General features: G+C 33.9%; 1 protein-coding gene across 7 annotated transcripts in view; it reads right to left on the bottom strand.

Moving 5' to 3' along the window:
• The window catches only part of DMD (dystrophin), a 991,087-nt gene that overhangs the window by 621,104 nt on the left and 348,269 nt on the right, over nucleotides 1–21,714 (bottom strand). For all 7 annotated transcript variants that reach the window (XM_018084043.3, XM_018084032.3, XM_018084034.3 and 4 more), the window contains 6 exons: nucleotides 20,598–20,732; nucleotides 19,843–19,992; nucleotides 14,039–14,200; nucleotides 7,857–7,967; nucleotides 4,232–4,405; nucleotides 1,644–1,799 (listed from right to left, as the gene is read on the bottom strand). In XM_018084043.3, coding sequence (XP_017939532.3) covers nucleotides 1,644–1,799; nucleotides 4,232–4,405; nucleotides 7,857–7,967; nucleotides 14,039–14,200; nucleotides 19,843–19,992; nucleotides 20,598–20,732 — 888 coding nt within the window. The remainder of the gene's footprint in view (nucleotides 1–1,643; nucleotides 1,800–4,231; nucleotides 4,406–7,856; nucleotides 7,968–14,038; nucleotides 14,201–19,842; nucleotides 19,993–20,597; nucleotides 20,733–21,714) is intronic.

The following is a 21,714-nucleotide window of genomic DNA, read 5'->3' as shown; positions in this document are numbered from 1 at the left end:
GCACTGCAGATTTTTGAGACAAATTAATTTGCAATCTGGCTCGCTTCAGATCACTAATGGCTCCCTAATGGCACATTTTTATCCCTTCATTACTTAAGAGAGGTTTCCTATAACAACGGCACCTGTTTGCTATTAAGTTAAACATAATGTAGGAATAAATGCCACAGTTCTTTCTAAAACAATGGAGAACCCAAACATTTTATCCAACCCCAAATGACACCTATCCACGCCTAATGAAGGACACTCTCCACTTTTCCTGATGCTCAAAAGATTGATGTTTCTTACTCCCTTTATCTTCTAGCAAGAGGGAACTGTTTTAATTCAGATCCCCAAATAAGAATTATCTCTGTCAAAAGTAACATAACTCTTATTGCTTTATCAGACTGCAGTCAGCAGGACTTGATTCTCATTATCTGTTTAAACCACGTACTGATTCTCAGTATTACTATGGGCTCATTTTCCTAGCCATTAATAATTTATGATTTAAATAATTTAGAATCTAAAAAACTTAAGAATTTGCCTCCTGGCAAGTTTTGTATATTTGGGTATATAAATTTTAGAAACAAACAGATAGGTATATCTGTCAGTCACAATCTTTAGTCATCTAGCCACACCACCAAATTTACTGTAATCCTATAGTTTTTAGAAGTTCTGTGAATAGTTCTAATGAGGGCAAGAGGAAGAAACAGAGTAATGAAGGATAATTGTTAACTGAATTATTTAAATGAAATCTTCTTTAGGACAATGCCACAACTCCTCTTCAGAGCTCCAAGGTCCTTGTAAGTGCATTGTACTTCGCTCCACTGTTAATGCAGACCCAGAATAAAAAGCCTTTATGGACTGACATATGGTTTCTTTTTTTTTTTTTTCCCAGCCATCTTCTTGTTAATATTGGTTAGCAGCCTATCCCTCCTACTCCCTCCTTAGTCGACTTTCAGGAAAAATTGAATAAACAAAACATTTTCCCATTGGGAAGTGGTTTACATATTAAGAAACAGTGAAAATGCAAGTCAGGGTTGTTCTTGACATTTAAATCAGGCAATGGTTACAACAAAAGCTGACCACATGCATGGTCACAACTGCAGAAGCCACAAAGCACAGTGGTACACAGATGCCTCCTGAAAAAAGCTGCAGCAGCAACTTTTTGGTCAACAGATTTTTGAACAGCAAGATATTGACATAATATACTTCAAGATCGGTACAGTCAGAGGTGGAAGGAAATTAAAAGGCAGAATTCTCTCTTTAATGAAGTAGTTCTTTAAGCCAAACAATCTAAGTATTTTTCTGACCACAAGTGTTTTGAAACAAGTGATTGTTTCAGCATTAAAATGAAAAAACACCCCCCATCTGACCTCTAAAAACCAATGAACTAGCAGAAAATAAAATTATTAAGAAAGTATAATTTGAAATTGTAATAAAAGAATTTTATCTTTTCCTAGATGGTTGGGGTTTTTTTCTCAGAGCAACTGAATAGCCATGCTGAGAATTGACTCCATTTTTTCTGTCTCACTGTTTAGAAAATGGGAGAGCCATGAAAAGAACCAATAAAAAAACCTTCAACATTTACTTACCCTACCAAGATTATTCCTCACTTCGCCAGTTAAAAAGAACACATAGTTTTGCATTAAAAACACAGAGCTTACCTTTGCACCCAACTCATTATATTGCAACTTCAAAGCTGTAAGCCTTTCATCCAATTCCTTGGGGTTCTCCGTCTGCTGCTTCTGAACAATCTGCCTCCCAGTTTTTATTACTGTTTCCACTTCAGACTTCACCTCACTCAGGTTTTTATATAATTTCTAATCAAACAGAAATATAAAAATGAAACACCACCATTAAAATACGAAAAATAGAAAAGACCATTGAAGGTATTACAAAGGTACACTTTGCATTATTTGCTGTACAAAAGCACCAACATGGATGAGCACCTTCCACTCCCACTTGAAAGTTAAAGGAGTTGGTCTGATGACAGAGAAAACTCACCCTGAGTGTGAGTGTGTATTAAGAAAGTTTATAGGAAAAATTAATTAATTTCTAAACCAGATCCAGAATAGCCCATCTTTACTAAGAGTAACCTCAAATTAGGCCATTAATTAGACATAAGAAAGTATATACCATTACTAATTGTTTTAAGATATGAAAAAGGTTGTTTTCAAACTGATTTAGATAGTGCAGTATTTAAAACAACAACAGATGTATTCTGTCAACTCATACAAATTGTTGGATGTATTTGAACTACAAATAGCCACAATTTTAAAATCTGACAGTTTTTCATATTCCTAAATCAAGAGACTGGAAGGATAGAGGATTACTCCTACATTTACTAAGTGTTATACTGTTAAAAAATTAATCAATTTAAAAAAAACTAAATAAAAAAGTAACATAATGAGGTTAATGTAAAATATACAATTCATTGCATTTTCCTCCACTATTTCAATTAAAAAGTAAAAATTAAGGGGAAAACAGATGGCATGCAAGCAATCTGTAAACACAATATATTTTCCTAACATTTCCACTGAGTGATAATAAGAACAACAAAAGGGTTCTTTCTTTCCATATGCAGAAATTTGGTATCTTTATCTAAATGTATGACTTGGCAAATCAAGTCATTTAACAGCCTCATAAAAGGCCAATTAACAGTCACGTAAATAATGTAGAAATTAAATTTATTTTTCTTTTTAGTCTAAGAATAAATTCTGCCACAGCTTGGAAACACCACTAAAGTTCACAATGAAAAAAGACTCCACAGAGATACACAGTGTCCATTACCACACAGATACGTGAAGAATTGCAAATATGAAGCTGTTGAGAAGTTTTCTTTTTGAGATGTTTAGCTTAAGTCTGTGTTCCAGCATTTTGCAATCAGGTGTTAGAAAGTAAACTTACTGTCCTGTGTACTTAGACAAAACTGCAAAATAAATAACACTGTACTTTTTTAATCATTATTTTTTTCTAGCTTTTCTTTAAGTAGCAATATCTCCCACTATGTAAAATCTGTATCTAGCATGTCTGGGCAGTAAAGACAAGACTTTTTTTCCAGCAGATCTGAGAAAAACAGCCAGAACAGTGCATTTCCTCCATAATCTAAAGTTAACTACCAAGACAATTCTTAACATGGTTAGCATTTTATTTACTTAAAGGTAGTATGTATATAGTCCAACTGCCTTCTAGGTGCTTAATATGATAAATATATTTTTCATCACTGAAAACCTGTCAGCAAATTAGGAATATGTTGTATGACCCACACTGTCTAACTTCTGATGACATATTATGTACGACTAGATTTTTAAAATAGAAACATTATGAGAATCTTTGCAGATAAAGATGCTCTAAAATCACTGCAAGTCTTCCACAAAATATGTCAGGGCTGCAAAAGCCAGCTGATGAGTGAAGACTCTTTAATTCAGTACAGAGCTTCTAATTAACATGTCATTCTAATAAGAATGTGAATTTAAGAGCAATTGCATTTAAGAAAAACCCAAGATGTAAAGAAATAACATTGACTCATCCCATGCTTATTTTTTTAATATAAGTTCTTTCTTATATTTACATCTGAAAGAGGTTGAGAGGGGAAAACAATTCTTCAGGCATGCCATTGCCACAAGAAAAAACAAACCCAAAAAACAGCAAACAAAACCCTTCTCCACACCCCTCCTAGGTTAAAGAAAAAAAAAAGCTGATTTTTGCTGCTAAAATATCAATTTTATTATCATCAAGCACATAGTGCTCACCTTTAGCTTTACTTCCTTTCAAGAGTAAAGGGTTTCAGGATTATGGGGATATTAAAGAGATATGCAGAGATTTTCCTCATATTCTTTAGGACACATTCAGGTCATCTTTAGTTCTTGAACTGTAAAATAGTCATAGCATGCCATCTCATGGAAGCTGTATTCTATGGTTTCCATTATGTTTTGTGTTTCCTGGCTACAACAGACTTGTGCCCTGCAGCATCTCTTTTGGTTACATCACAGGGTTCCATGAATGTAGACTATTGTGGAAAATAGAGTTAATCCAGGAAGATAAACTCATATGCAAGATGGGAAGCGGGAATCAGTGGGATCCCAACTGACCTTCTCGCATAGTGAAAGTGCATGACTATTGCTTGAAAGTTCACTGAAATGAGAACTGTGTGTGTGTAACTCATACATTGTTTCTAATTCTGAATTAAAGACAACATTCTATAACTTTTAGCTTTCTCTGCATAAATCCAACAGCATCTTTAAATATTCACCATGCAATGATCCAACTGTGATTGTACTACTTCCTGCTCAACACTCTTCGTCTCCAACTTGGGCACCTGCAACTTCACTTCATCTAAAATTCTTTTACACTCCTGTAGGCGCTGTTCGAAGTTGGCCGGCTTCTGGAACAAGCGGAACTTCATGGAGACATCCTGCAGCTTTTTCTGAAAAGTAAACATGGGTGAGTAGTAAGTGTGAAATCAAGTCTTAGTCCTGTTTCAGAATTCTTAGACCCATTATCAGACAGAAGTTTCTTATTTAAAGAATTTAAAAATTTTGAGGAAAATGCCCGTGGTAGAGAATCCTGGTCTTCAGCAGAGGATAAAAAAATCTTGCACCCTGCAGAGCACCGGATGCAGCAGGGCCCAAATACACAAATAAAGAAAAGGGAGAGGCTTTGTATTTTTCAATATGCAAAGTGTTGGAGGGTGTGGGGAGAAGAGAGATTTATTAGATTGAGCATAAGACATCCACATTGCAGACTGAAAGCTCATCACCAATATCACTTGATGCTTCCTGGTATGAGGAATGAATCTCTTAGTCCGTCAAAGAAACCCAAATAAAGTAAGTAGGTCTAGTACAAAATCTGAGATTTAGAGTATAAAATTGATTTATATTTAAATTTAAAAAAGCCTAACCTAGAGTAAAAAGAAAGTAATTTGAAGGCAGAAAAATCTGTGACAAGCTTGGCCTCTAATTTCACAATTTTCACAATTTGTTATATTTGCGCATTAATTATATTGCTTGCTCACATGATCCCTACCTCAGGGGGAGGGGAAATAATTAAAAATAAAGCAAATAAAGGGAATTTTAATTATCTACTTGAAAAAGAACTAATTTCTCTGTAGAAGTACAGAGCAAAGTATTACTGAAAAAGTTTTTCAACTATTTGATAAAAAAAAAGAAAGAACAAACATCGTTAAGAAATAGATAAGTAATTACATAGGAACTCAGCATCTGCAAACACATGTGATTTTTTTTTACCTTCAAATTCTGGACACTTTATTCCACTACAAAGTGGTCTGTACTATACAAATTCAAGAAAAAAATCTAATAAGGAACAGAGTCAGTTTATACCTAGGCATTAGTAAAATCACTTCCCACATCTCTCAGATTTCTGAGAAGGAGGCAGGAATCATGAACAGGCAATTTTGGGTACCACAGGAAAGGGTGTAGATATCTAGCAACGCCCTCCAACAGCTTTCCTCATTAAATATGTTTTATGAAACTGAGGTCCAATGAGGTAAGGAAGGAAGACTTTCTTTTGATAAGTGAATGATTGAATAAAAATAGGAAAGAAAGGGTAGAAATAAGAGGTCTTATTTTTTTTTTCAGTGTGTTTGCATACACTACATTCATACGTAATTAGTTTTTCATCCTCTTGTGTCACTTCAGTTTGATAAAGATCAAGTTCTGTGGGAAGTCTGCATTGCCACAACTGTTTGTTGCAATTTGTGTTGGTCAATACATTGAAAATGATTTAAAGGGAGAATGACAGAGAAAATTAAAGCCATCTGTGAAGAGTCACTGAAGACCTGCACAGTACTGAGGATCTGTAGGAAAAAACAAGCAGATTATTTCGAGTTCACCCAGAAATTAAGCAATGTAGAAGAACACTGAGCTCTATATGCAATTGGGATCTAAATTATCTTTTAGCACTCTCATTTAAGTTCTAACAGATAAATATACCAGCTAGATTTTGCAGTTATATTTATGTCCAACAGTTTTAAAATAATATTATCTCAATGCTTACAAGTAACAAAACAAGCAAAGTGGGTATTTGGAATAATTTGGAACATAAGGAAAACAGAAATTAAAATAGCTGTCATAGTATAAAAGTCATTGTATAAAGCTAAGCTGTTTAGTTTTCATCACCCTGTTTCAAAAACATCTCAGAAACAGAAAGTTTAAAAGAAGAATGACAGGACATGAAAGCTGTTTATCTAGAGGTCTCAGTATGATTTAACATAGTCATTCTAGAAAAGAGCCAACTGAGCATGAGTAAAATTAATTGTATGCAAAAGGTTGACTTGCAAAGTACTCAGTACTGAATTTCCAAAAATAGCCATTCCTTAGAAAAGATCTCATTTTCATGTAACAATTCTTAATTTATTATGACTAACTAGGAATTATATCACTTTAGCAGAAGTAGATTTTTATATATATTTATAGATATTTATGTCAAATTAGAAATATTACTTAGTGCCAAAAAAAAGGCATTCATTATGCATTTCTAAGTGAGAATGCTCTTTAGAAAATAGTAAATGACAACAGATCTTTTGAAATGTGTTTTACCACTAAAGATACTGCATGATGATAGAAAAGAATTCAAGAGAGTTCACTGGCCTAAAATCAAATATAGTAATAAATATTTGTAACAAAGGGCTCAGCTTTTTCATGTTTTGCTAGTTGATATTTACATTATGCCTGTAAATTTACTACTTTTTTGTTTATATTTTATCTAATGTTAGCAAAACAGAGTCTCAAGATGACCCTGCCAATTTGTCAAAACTCAAACTGTTGCATATCATCATCTAGAGAAATCTTACAAAGAAAAAAATATCTGCCTAGAAATGGATTATTTAAAAAAAAAGCACCTAGAAAGGGTAGTGTTCCCTTGTATGCTGTTGAATTTATAAACATTTAGATACACAGTCATCTGATGCCTCCATTTCACTGATGAAATATGGGCAACTTCACAGCTGCCATGGAGACCACCAGAAGCTGACTTAGTGTAAAGGAAGACAGAAAAATATGGAAACATAAATATTATCAGCAAAGAAAAGCTAGTCTTGTAGCTAAGATGAAACATTAAAAAAATTAATTTGTTAATTACAAATTAATTAACTGCTAAAAAGTTTAGTGTTATCCATAATAAAAAAATAAAACTGAAACAAAGATACTTAGAAATATTTGACAGAGATGAAGAAAAAGATGGCCATAATAAAATTATTTTTCTTAATGAATGATGTCAATTTGTTTTGCAGCCTGAGGAACTTTGGCACTAAGGTCAGAAAAAAAAAACAAGACCGCAAAATAGTCAAGAACCCACCACTAATGGGTAAAAATATGTATTTTTCTTTAGTGTTAATTCAGTCTGTTTCAATTTCAAGCAGGCCTCTCTATGCCTTTTAAGACAGACAAAATAATGCATTAGCTAACATTTTAATCTGTCGTCTGCATTGCACTCCTCAGCATAATTTGTATTTCAAATGTAGTCCTACTAAATATTTCCAAATATTTTAACATACTTTTTTTTTCCCACTGTAAATATTTCCGAATACCTCAAAAGGTATATCAAAAAGCCTAATTGTAGTTTTATTTCTTGCAACTGCAGCAAATTTAAAACACCCCTTATTATACAGTGTCCCTACCAGTTGGTTATGTCACCTCTGTGCACCCTACAACTGTTGCCAACTAGGCAGGAAGTCTGTAAGATAAAAAATGAGCAGTAAGAAGATATGGATGGTTTTGCCCACTCTAATTTTCTGGCTGGAAAGGAGCAGCTAATACAGAAGGGACACCTTAAGAATACTTCATACTGCAGTAACAGTACTACTCATGCTGGTCATCTAAATGAGTGAAGGAAAAACAGAGGAAATAAAATTTGTATACCTGTGCCACATCAATTTGGGAAAGCACTCTTTTGGCAGCATCTTTACCCCGGTTTCGTTTCTTCATTTCTTCCAAACTAATCTCATGGCTTGTTAATTCAGATTGTATTTTCTATTGGAAAACAAATATAGCAATCAGCAGGGCTAGAATGAAAATTTTATGTTCTTAAAATTATTTGGAACATTTCATTTTTAACCATACTAAACAGCAGTACTGGACTAGCATTGCCAGCAGGTCAAGGGAGGTGATCCTGCCCCTCTACTCTGCCCTGCATCTGGAGTGCTGTGTCCAGATTTGGACTTCTCAGTGCAAGAGAGACACGGAGATCCTGGAGCAGGACCAGCAGAGGGCTAAGATGATTAAGGACTTCAGGATAGGTTTCTTTTTTCTGAAGGAAACCAAGTTTTCATTGATAAAAACATTAAAAATTATTCATAGAAAAAATATATAGAAAATTGATTTGCTTCACTATTCTTATTTCTTTTTATTTTCACAGTATCACCAGCCAAGTTGGGAGAAAACTGATTGAAGTATCCTGTAGCCATAACATTACCTTTATCTCAGAGAGCTGTGTTATATCTAAAACACTATACAAATTGTGGTATAATACTAACCAGAATCTATGTTCAGTATCTATATATATGCTAAATGTATAATGACCTGTAGTTCACTAACATAATAACTTAATCCATTTTCTAACACACGTTTCTGGTTATCTCTGTCTGCAAAATCAGTGAATGATCACAGGAAAAATATCAGCTTTTTTAGTCCACCATAAATCAATCTTACAAGAAACAATTAACTTAAGCAGTGTTGGCTAGTGCAATGTAACGGAAAAGAATTACCACAAAGTATATTGAAACAGTATAATTTAGGATGATTCACATATTTTTATGTTTAAACTGTTGGAAAATAAGAAACTGTCATTAGCAGAATTGTTAGACAGCACAACTGAGAAATATTACTCTATGAAATAAAGACAAGATATGTTCCCACCAGGCCATGCATTTAAGGCCATTACTCCTGCATTAAAAAATTATTTTATATTTAATAATTTATTTTTTCTATGCAGCATTTTTCAGATACTCTGAAGACTAGCTATAGTTTTAATCATATACACATACTTTTATCTACAGTAACTTTCATAGTAAAAAAATAGTAAAAATACACGTATTTTTAATGATATATTTATAGGTTATTAGGTACGAAGCTGCATACACTGTATGCTGTCTACTTTATAGGGATATTACATAGTTATAATGACTTGTATACCATGTATTCCAACACTATACTGAAAGCAGTTTTTCACAAGTTATATGGAAAATGTACTAAAGTTTTAGAGAAAAAGACTCACAAAAATACAGAAAGCTATTAAGTCTAAGTTTAATTGCAAAAATATATTTATGTTTCTAAATTATCAGTACTATTTAGAGAATTAAAATATTTTTCTGAAGCAAAGTATTTGTAAAAGCAAAATGACTAAAAGGTAACTCCCAATTTAAAAAGGTGCTTGAATTTTAACAGGATTATCTTCCATTTTTGTGTGGCACAAGGACCAAATTAGTGGTGACAGCATTATTTAGTACTTCAAGCCAAGTAATTTCTTGATGTCTTGGAAGTTAGAAACGTATATAAAAGGAAGAAGCAAGTCTGAATGTCAGAAAAAAAATATCCATATCACATCCAGTATTTCAACAGTTTGCTTCTGCATTTCATCAACTGATTTTTGGTTGTATTTTCCAATTTACTTTGTTCAACCTCAGTCACTCTGGAAAGCATATAATTGAACAGTTCTTATCTGAATAGGTCAGAACAGCACAGTACAGATAAGAGTGGTGTTTAAGCAATTAGGTATTATGGGACATCGCAGGGAGATTGTTCTATCTTACTTTTTTAAATTGCTCTGCAGGAGAGAGATGAAGCATCACCTACTCTGACATCAAAATGCAGAATTGTAGAGAACAAACACATTAGAGGAAAGATTAAAAGAAAAGTTAGTAAGGCTTAAAGCAAGAAGACATTTCTATTTTTTTGTTTGCTATTGCTTCTCACAGGCAGAAAGAATAAATTGGTCCTGAATAGATGTAAAAGAATTTGACACCTGCCAAAAATGCTTGTTTGCATTCAGTTTTGACATGATTATTTTGACTTTTTCATCTCTTTTGGCTCATGTATTTATTTTATTGACTTCTTCTAACATCCACAAGAAAACACTAGTTTTTTCCCCTGTTATCCCTTTCTCTGCTTTTCTCAGTGGTTCTTGTCTATTTCCTTTTTTTTTTTTTTTTTAATAAAGAGTAAAACTTACCTTCATTTAATTTCTAGAACATCAGAATATAATGTACTGCATATAACCATGTAGCAATGCACATAAATTTCTGTGTCCTACAGGTTAAGGGTAATCATTTTCCATCACGGGTAATTTTTCAGGAAATTTGCAAAACTCTTATTCATCTATCTATCTATCTATCTATCTATCTATAGAAAGCATATAGCACATACAGATGATGATGTTATAGCATGAATGATATACAAGTACATCTCATCATGAACCAGATACTTAGTTATGGACACTAATTTTCAAGAAATATTAACTGAAGAGTCCAAATGAGAAAAGAAAATCATCAGAGAATAAAAACATGAATGACAAGGCCAGACTGAACAAGTTGGACATGAAAAATGCAGTCCATGCAGTTAAAACACAGTGTTCAGATGCTGTGGATATGTGTAGTGTGACAACCTGTGTAGTACAGAAATCTGCATAGATATTCAAAATTCATACATAACAAAATGTAAGCTTACAATTCTGAATAGCACTTATCAGCTCTTCCCTCTGACCACTGATCCACACATGGCTGAACAAAACAATTGTCACAATTTCCAGCAGAGGAAAGGTAAGTGTAAACACTTTTAACATTTTTCTAAGTAGATGACTGTGAATTATTTTTGTCCCAAAATATTAGTCTGAAGGCAATGAAGCATGGCATGATTCTTGTCAGGTAACATATTGAACAACTGAACAGTCCTGCCATTATATCATCACATTCACTTCTGTTTTGAACAAAGCACAACGGTATTTTAAATACAGATTAATAACAACCTTCACTCAGAAGTGCTTATCACTACAGAACTGGAATTATCCAAGGAGTTTATTGAAAAAACATTCGTGTTTTTCAAAACCGTAATATTGTTCAGTTACTCTCCACACTGCATTTTACATAAGTCTACCAGAAGAATAACAGAAAAGTGATTTGTCACATGCATGTGAGAAGTGAAATAAGTTTATTTTCTCTCCCATAATAAAAATCTTCAGGTAGTCACTCTGACTAAACAGAAGTACATAGCAGAGATTCTCTCTCCCAACACAAGTTATTAAATAACAAAGCTATAAATAATTATCTGGAAAATATTTTGTCATATAAATGTAATATTTTCAGTACAGATTTATTTTCTTCCTGTCAGTTAAAGAGTACCTGAAAAAAAGTCAGCAACTGATAAATTCTTGTGATTATGACTTCACTCTCTTTATTTTCTTGGTAAGTTGAGAAATATTAAGGACTTCTGCTGGGATCATGAGATCAAGCATACAAAGAAATAATCTTTCCTTTTGGGATATTGCTTTATAATTTATCTCATTCCAGCTCTTTTTATCATCAGACCTCGAGGAACCTGAACTGATTTATCTGTGTGGTTGCTGTTAGATTGTTTTGTCTGCATACAGCATCTTTAGTTGTATTCCAAATAATTTGGGTAACTTGGCTCTCCAGCATTAAATTCTCAGTGCCACATGGTGGAGTAAGAAGCACACAGAATTTACATTCAAAAAGCGATCCTAAAGAGAAGTTGAACAGCACATACTTGACTCCCCTTTCCTTCTGTCAACTTTCTTAATAAATTAAACTGATCATTTCACTTAAAAAAAAGGAGCTAAATATAATTTTGTTTTTTCAGATACAATTCTGATCAGCTGAAACAGAGATAAATCCTCCCATCAACGCCCTAAACAGACCTGAATTTTTTGAAGCAAACGCAGAGAGCTCCCAAACCCTCAGCAGCTTTCTGATTATAAATTCTCCCATATGCTCTTTTAGAAATGCAACACATAATGCTGAACGGTTTGCTAAATCCCTCAGCATGGATAAACTGATCCCTGCCCAGAAAGCAACATCACTGACTGCAAGATTCCCGTTCCAGCTGTGCAGACACTATTGTAGGGTATCTTAGATGAATGAACTGCTTTCAGCTCTACAAAAGACCTGTGCCAGCAGAAGCTCCACGGGAGACGAGGCCATTCAGTCTGTGCTTATTCTGCCCTCGGCTGCCATGGCTGTTTGCTAAAGGAATGACTCAGTGTATTTACCCACATAAAATTGATTGTTTATTCCCTTTCCCTCTAAGGATTTTAGATAACTTCACAACTGAACTTCAGAGAACTTCAATATTTGCATTAAATCTGTTCAGTTGTTAATTAAGTTGTTTTTTCATTAGGTCTCACCGGCACCATAAAATCAAAACATGAAAGGGAAAAACTCAGCAGCCTCTATGCTGATTTTTCCCACAGAGGATATAGTACAATCAGGTGAACTTGACATCAGACAATAAAACCTCAAGAAAAAAACCCAAGTTCTGCAAAAGCACTGAGCTGAAATTTTCCTATCAAAGTGTGCTAATTAAGGGTGAGTTTTGTGCTGCTTCACTTGTTGAAGTTCTGAATTACTTTCTTTTACACAGTCTATAATCATTGCCAATATTGTACCTGAGGGTGCACATAAACCAAATGCATCCATGGGACATGGGAAACATGCAAGGGTCCAAAAACACCAGAAACAATAAAAAGCATATGTTCATATAATTTCTTTATGTATTCACTTTATATAATTACAAGATGAGAAATTAAACTGATACATCTTTAACAAATGCTAATTTGTATCTTATTAAAAAAATTGTTTACATCATTCATATTTCAAGGAAGAAGAAAAATAATTCAAGAGAGTCAGCTGATAGCTAACATCATTTAGGATTCAAACTGAAACAATTTTTTCTAAATCTGATCTTACCAGACCGAACGCAAATACAATCCTGTTTCCTAAATATAGCATTTGTAATTCATATATACACATAAAAATATCTGCATGTACCTACACACACACACACACATATGAAAAGCAACTGAAAGGTACACCTATCTATATCTTAATTCAAAAGACATGATAACCCTTATTTCTTTAAAGGAGAGAAAAAATTATTTTCAGTGCTGCATATATTCAGCTCTGAATATATTTAAGATCATCTACTCCATACAAAATATTCACTTTTTAGAATGATTTAAAACTCTATAGGCATGTCAGAAAAAACATAATTGAATGTTTTTTCTAAAATAATTATAAAACATTTGTTTTCAACTTCCCTCTGGTTTTTTTTTTTGCCTGTTTTTTTACTTTTGTAATCTGACTGCCTAAATTTAGATGGCATTAACAGAAAAGTTCTTGTATATAATACTGTAGACTGTTGATATTTTTATAGCAGAGATATTTGGGTTTATTTTGTTTCTATTCTTGCCCTTTCCATACTACAGTAAAGCAGATCTTATAGATGGTACAAAAGGGTAAAAATGTTAATTAGATGTACATTTTTATTCCAAAGGATGAATAAGCCCCTTTGAAGAAAGGGTGAAGAAAAAATAAAAGCTTTTTCTATTGGACTTACATGAGCTGTAAAAATTTGAATATAAGTACCTTTATGTGCACATTATGAAATAATTAACAATGTTGTCTATGTTGCAATAATTTAGTAACAAACCTTAAGCCACACAATCAACTTTATAAAAGAGCCACCTAAGAGTAGTGGGGATGATGAGTCTCTTCTTTCAAGAATGGGAACTGGATTTTAAAGAGTCACATTTTTTAACCTAGTCATTTTAAATTTACTGCATACCCTTCCATGACATTTATAGCTCTTTGCATCTTCTGGGCAGGTATATAAATCAGAAGGAAGATATGACTTTACTAGAAGAGTAGCTTAAACTTCTCAAAGTAATCCTACACAAAATTTACTTGCACTTTCTTACTGATCATGTTGCAAATCCTCCTTAATAAGAGGCTGAGAGACAACCAAACACCAAACACTCTTTGGTTGATTAAGAAAACTAGTAAACACATCAGCTCAACCTGTATATACCTTACCTGTGCTTCCTGAGGGACCTGTGCTGCATCCACTCTGTCTGCAGTGTAGGCTGTCAGCTGTTTGTCAATAACAGCGAGAGACTCTTGGATTAAGCGCAGGGTTTTGTCAGTCTCCTGTGCAGATTGAATACTCTGTTCAAGACTTTTCTGTCTTCTCACAGCCTAAAAACAATGACAATGTTATCAGTATTCACAGAAATAATGTATATAATACATTTTTCCCCACACTTTTTTCCCCAAAAATTCAGGTAAAGGATCAAATATAGGACTCCTGGCTTGTGCTCATCCACCTTTCTGTAGGACAAATTGCGCATCTTTTTGCCACCCATTCAGTTCTCTTGGCAAGAAACAAACAAACAACACTCAGATTGCAGAGACAAGTTCTAAAAAATGTAGGATCCTGAAGAGCCAATGCATAAACTGAATATTTCTATACAGAGTGCGAGTTGGCAAAGCTGCGTAATAAAACCACCCTGACTGTGCTCTCTTTCTTTCTGAGGCAGAGAGGTCCTCCTGATCTTATTATATAATTCAAGAGACTTTGTTTACTGAGAATAGGGTTACTGTCATCACAATCTCATCTGAGGCAATCCACCTCAGTAAGTGAGAGGGATAAAGACTCTCTTGAGATGGACTTCTCTTATATGAAGTACAAATAGCTGTTTGGAAAAAGCAATGCCTACTTTTTTTGTCCTCTGGGTCAAAAAAATCAAAAAGTTGACTCTTGCTTCTACCCTACCAGCAGTGTCACCATGGATTGTCTACCACAGTCTTTTACACAAATCTTTTTTAGAGAAGGATGCTTCCCTTCAAAGGAGCTCAGTTTATGTTTCAACAAATCAGAACAGTAAATTCTCCTTCCAAGTTGTCCTTTGAACACACATATATTTAAGCGCTTGACATAAATGAGTCAGCTTTAACTACTATTTGTAACAGTTTAATATGGCATTTAACAGGTAATAAATAACATATTACTTTCTTCCATCTGTCATTGTGTCTACCTGCAGACCCATATTTTACTCAGACCACAGCAACTGCCTAAGTAGAGTTTCTGCTTTATACAAAACACGCAGTAATTATGAACAATCTCAAATGCAATATAGCTTTTCTCTATACAAGCTCAGCCACACTGCTGACCACAGAATAAAGTGACTAACTTTCTTTGACGTGAATCAAAGGAGAAAGGAAGCACTCTTTAAATAACATTTCCAGGTGTCTAGCCATTTTTCAAGTCAAATCGCTCTTTTTCTCTCTGGTGAGCAAGCTATACTTTAATTTGATTTCATACCTATTAAAAGTCTTGCCTTGAACAAAAATATCTCTCAGTACTTCACTGAGAATATTTGATATATCTGTAGTTTCTTCATGGAGCTCAGATTCTTCTAGAGCTTCACATGTAACAAATGAGAAAGATTATTTCTTGTGAGCATTCTTGCTAGCTATTTGACTTAGTTAAGGGATAGGGATCCAACCAGTATTTTCTATATCTGTTTTTGTAAGCTGCTTTGTGCTATTTCAGAACAACTGATCAGATAATCTTGTATCACTGCCAGTTCCAGGAACCTTCTGGGGAACTGAGCAGCTTTACATATCAGACTCATGCTGTCAGTGTTAATGGGAGCACCTAAGCCACCAAGGTATTATTACCCTACTAAATGAACCATTAAAACAGTGTAACTTCACAATACAGTACTAACACATGCTACTTAAATGACTTTTATCTTCATCTGATTTGAGATTCTTATATTAATGTTCTCAGCCTGTTCAAAGCAGTGAGTTCAAAAAACCACAGCTGAACTTAAAAAACACAGCTTCCATTTACCTTGGCACTCATTACTATCAATTTGTAAGCCTGGCTAAGATACTCTCTATCAATCCATTTGCGTCACTATACGGTAGTTTGAAAGTCACATTAAATCACAAAACAGGATAAGTAGCTTTCTACAGCCCATAGGTAACCTCTCTGTCTATACTGATCTCTGTGGTCAACTGGTAGGACTAACATGCAAAAGTTCCATTCTTATGAGTCATTAAAATAAGTGCCTGTGCTTTCTGGAGAATTCAATATACCGGACACAAATTTGATGTTAAGTCCACCTGAAAAACTATTTTTATAGCAATATCTGAAGCTTTGAACCCCTGTTAAATGCTGACCCATGCTAACTACTATTTGCAACCAGGGAATTGCTTAAGTACAGGTTGCCACTTTTTGCTTAAATAATACATTTCATGTATTTAATGACATTAGTCACACACACAGTTACTAAGATGTTGGTTAGAATTTTGTGGTTAAAACCAAGTAGTAGTAGTTGTGCTGTGGGAGAAAAATTGAACAAAACTTTTTTGAAAATTGTAGTACTTTTACCACAGGGCATATTTATTCCGAATGCAGAAGAAAATTCATTAATTAGCTTATAAGATACAGTTCAAGCTCATGGAAAATAGTCCGTTAAGAAAGGCAGAAATGTTAGTTTGGGGTTTTTGTTGGTTTTTTGTTTGTTTATTTGTTTTTTGTTTAGTTTGGGTTTTTGTTTGTTTGGGGTTTTTTGGTTGGTTTGTTTCGTTTTGTTTGTTTGGTTTTTTCTCCCTCAGTTTTGGGTCTCTTATTATTGAGATATAACTTTACCACACGGTAAAGTCAAAAGGTTAAAAGTTAGGAAACTTTAAATTTCTTCTTAACTTTACTTTAAAGTTTAACCTGATTCTTGGTGTTATAATGGTTGTGTCTGAGATATGTTACAACCTCTCTGTAAGTCATTCATCAAATTGTTAATATGTTAATCTCTGCTTTTGTTTGGAATCAGAGTTGATTAGAGTTTGTGTTTAGACATATTTTTTTTTTAAATTCAAAGCATTCATTTTGGACCCAGGAATTTTTAATACCTTCCCAGTTGGAACTAATTCTGCAAATTCCAGGAATATTTCACAATGTGTTTTTCAAGAAAGTGCCTACAAATATTTGATCTTTCATCCATTAAGTTACATTCATCTTTGATCAACTGTATTCCAAAACAGCAAACTATACCTAAGAGGACTTCTCTATCTCTTTAGGTTATCACTGCAGACACATAATGCCTCAGAACTCCTAAAAGCAGCCTGCTTAGCAGCCTTCAAGGCAATCACACAGAGATGGGGCATGAAATACCCTTTCTCCTCTTGAGAGGAGGACACAACAAAAAAATTGTGTCAAATGATGAATGTGTGCTCTTTGAAAGAAAAAGAAGGCAATTTTCAGGGGAGTCCTAAAAGAAATGAAGAGACAGCACCCAACAATAATAATTGAATCTGGTGTAAAGCCATCTGAACAATAATGTTTTGTACAGGTTTCTGCAAACATAGTCTCAAGAATATCTGATTGACATTTCTGAAGTTTGCTGGACAGGATATAAATCACTTTCATCATTGCAGGGGATGATAGCCACTTGCAGTATTAGCTTCAAATTCTTCAGTGCTTCTTAGCACCATACATAGAGTTGTAAGTGAATCAGTCCTTGAAAAGTAACTATAGGGTATCTGTTGCTTATCAGTCATCCTCAAATGTTAAAAAGCAAACTAAATACACTCAGTCTTTGTTAACCAAGAAAGATAAGGCATACAAACATAAAGCCATTATCTGCCTTGAAAAATGAATCTCTATCTCACTAGCAAAGCTGCATTGTCTTGCAGCATTATTCATATGGAATGTGGGTTGGTTTGGTTGCTCTATTAGTAGTGAATAAATATTTCCCATATCAGTCTCTGCCCACATGAGCTTATTGTCTTGGTAATTACCTGCACAATTATTCAAATAAAACCAAATAACTTCATCACATTAGGATAGCCCATTAGCCTGTCTGAAGTAGAAGTGACCTTGAACACGAGCTGAATTGTGTTATGTGCCTGTAATATATTTTTATGCAAGAAGGATGCATGCTGTTTGGATTTCAACAGACTACATGAACAGTACACAAATCAGTATCAGGAAGCTATGCAAAAAAAGGGGTTTTCTACTTCAGAGTCAGATCTCACCATTAGTATTTAATTACTAAATATCAGATTGAGCTTTCAAATAAGCTTTCAAGGAAGCCTTGCACCCCAATACTTTGGCTATATTTGGAAAAACCTGGAAAGCAGTGAATAAATTTCTAATATATTTTGCTTATATATTCATCCAAATTATTTCCAGAATTTCACACAGCATCTTCATGTTGTACTTTTCACATTAAATCCCTGTAACTTTCATGGTTTTTGATTTAATGCCTATGATAGTGATGACTGAATAGTATTCAACCATCACTCAGCAAGACTATTCGAACTTCATGTTTTCACAAACTGGAAGCCTCCTGTTTTCTCCTTCAAATTTTCTCAGTTTTTTCCTCCAAGTCAGGAAAAAAAAAAAAAAAGAAATACTAAGAACCAGAATTCCAGGAAGTGCATCTGCTTTTAAACAGGAGTGGGATGTTAAAAAAAAAAAAAGAAAAAAAAAAAAGGAGAAAAAAAGAACAGGTATACAGAAAGTTATATTTATTTTTCTGTTATGACACCATCCAGCTACATGGAACTATGTGAATGATGCTTGCACTGCACCAGAACTACCACCAGGCTCTTTTCCTCCCCATCCTTCAAGTTTATTCTCGGAGCAGCTGAGGACACTCCCTTAGTTTTTATTGTAGTGTTTTTACTTCCACTGTTTTCAAGAACAACTATATTTCAAATATCACAAAAAAAAGCAGACAATTTTTCATTGTCATGGTAGATTGTTACCATTCTAACACAGTGGCTTTCCAAAAATCCTTACTTGTGTACCATTTACATCATTGTAACTGAGTAATTTTTTACCATCTTTGAACATGGTCTGGTTCCAATCATAACAACACTGTATCCTCACTAGGTCTTTCCTTAATAATTTCTTTTTGATCTTTACCAAGGACTGAGCACCTTCCTGATACTTCTAGCATATTGACAGTTTTGATTCTCCTTGTGCTAAACATGTTTCTATATTGAAGTGTCTTTATAAAATCTTTCATTGATACAAATACTCTTATTTATTGTTTAGTAAAAAATACATCTTTAAGAGACGTTACTCATATTTAATTTTGAAAATAATTTGCTTCTTGACAAGAGTTTTGCCAGAGAAATCATCTGGCAATTTTAGTGTTGCCTATTTTACTGGGTTTGGCTGGGACTGAGCTAATTTTCTTCACATCAGCCCATATGGTTCTGCGTTTTAGATTGGTGGCCAAAACAGTGTTGATAACAGAGGGATGTTTTAGCCATTGCTGAGCAGTTCTCTCACAGTGTCCAGGTCTTCTCTTCCTCACTCTGCCCTTTCCAGTGAGCAGGCTGGGGTGGACAATGGCTTGGAAAGTACACAGCCAGGACTGCTGACCTGAACGGACCCAAGAGAGATTCTGCTCCACACAGAGTCATGCTCAACAATAAAAGGAGCTGGGGGAAAGTTTTTCAGATTGCCATTGCTTGGAGATTAGTCTCCTGGGGGTGATTTGTTCTGTATCACTTGCTTTTCCCCTTTTGTTCTTTCACTTATTAAATTGTCTTCATGTCAATCCGTGAGTTTTCTTGCTTTTTTTCTTTTCTATAATCTCCTCCATTGCACCAGGAGACATGGAAAAGGAGCAAGCAGCCATGTGGTGCTTTGCTACCTACTGGAGTTAGCCCACCACACATAAACAAACCCCTTCTAACACAATTGTTAGAAGTTTACTGTTTAGGAACCATAACAACAAGATAATTTTTTCTTTTTCTTTTTTTTTTTTAATGGTGCTAGACTGTCCTCTGGAAGACAGGTCAGTTATTAAATATACCTGCTGCTGAAGTTCTTCCCATCGAGTATTGAACTTCTCAAGTTTCTCATTGATCAATTCATCCAAGATTCCACCATCTGTTAAAGTCTGAGCCAATTCCCGAATCTGATTGCGATTATCTTCTGGATGTCTCATTAAACGTTCCAAAGACTGAAAAAAGGTCAAAAAAGCAGTTTATTTTCCTTTTTGTAAATAACATTCTACAGAGTAATCACAATTTGCCGTAAAAATGTAAAAAAGAAATTTCACATTTCATACACAATAAAAGTCGGGACTAAAAGATAAAATACTTATGTCCCATGCCTTGAAAACAAATGTTCTGTACTAATTAGTACCAAACCCAAAGATTTTTCACAATGCAATAAATTGTCTGCTTGATTTTAGAATGTGGACTATGCTCAGTGAGTTCAGTGAGAGTACTTGTAGTACATATGTTGAATACTTCAATATGAAAAACTTGAGTATTTAAATGGATTAAGTGCAACAGCAAAAATGGAATATCAATGTAACATTTTATATTTTGATCCACTAAAGCCATTAACTTAATTTCTACAAATTTGAAAGATTTTAATCACTGTTTCACTTAGGTGGATTTGAATTCAAAAACTCATTTGTTGAATCAAGTGAGAACATAGGACTTTCCAAATATTCTCACCTTGTTCATACAGAATGTTGATTCATAGTTTGTTTAGCATGCCATATGATTTACAATTTATCAGTACATGTGATTTGGTATTATTTAAGACAGCACTTACATCTAAAGACTCAGAAATCTCTTCTGCACCTCCCTGGACATTTTCAGTTGCCTTGAGTTTCCGTTCAATCTCATTCAACCATTTATTTTCTGCATCCAAATACGACAATAATTCACGCCAACATGCCCATACCTCCTGATGAAGAAAACATTTATTGAGGTTGAAAATCTCACAGCTAACTTTCATGCATTAAAATAGTGAAAATACTCATGCTTTATTCCCAAAACAACATGGCTGATATCTGATGGTTATGGAGTCATATAGCTGATATTTTTCCCAATACTCATATGATCCAAACTAATATAAAATGCTAAACAGAATAAAACCACAGAAGACAACAGGAAAAGTGAACACTTCTGCAAAACACAACTTGAATTTTCTGTCTCATGAATTATCCGCTTTATATGTTTTCTGTAAAATTTTCTTATATAAATATAAAAATTAACAGAATTTTTAAATAACCATGTTTATGTCTTTATTATAAAATGCAGTTAGATTGCTTATTTATTCAATATATATTACTTACTTAAACTACAGGTTCATAAAATGTCTAAAACCACAGCTTTCAAGAATTCAGACTGAAATCTCTATGGAAATTAATTTGAAACCACATTTAATGCAATTTATAGACTACTTAAGTGCTAGAGTACTAAGCATAATGTTATAAAATGTTCTTTTCCCCTGGAATTAAATTATTGTCTAATATTTTATTTATACAGTGCCCGAAGATACTTAAATAAGCAGACAAAACCAGCACTTTATACACAAAAATGTTTAAATTCCCCATAAATCATCTTTTTGTTCCTCCTTTTTTTTTGGTTAGTAAAAGTTAAAATAATGTTATTGAAATACATTATGCTCTTGGCAGATCAAGCTTCTCAGAGTGCAATTCATCTCACCTAAGTAACTTAGCTCACATCAAATGTGTCTGATCTAGGAGGCAGTTATAGAGGGATAGATATTAGCATGCAACTATACATCATCAGATCAGGGGAAAATATAGATTACTAGTTTAGACTAGACACCTAACTTTCCACACTGAAATTTAGATAAATATTATCCTGATATATTATTGTCCTGTATGAGGTTAGTTAGTTAGTTAGTGCAAATTAGTTCA

This window comes from Manacus vitellinus, unplaced genomic scaffold (genome assembly GCF_001715985.3).
Source record: "Manacus vitellinus isolate BGI_N305 unplaced genomic scaffold, ASM171598v3 scaffold_7_pilon, whole genome shotgun sequence".
Lineage (NCBI taxonomy): Eukaryota > Metazoa > Chordata > Aves > Passeriformes > Pipridae > Manacus > Manacus vitellinus.
This window is presented reverse-complemented; position numbering and strand designations above follow the sequence as displayed.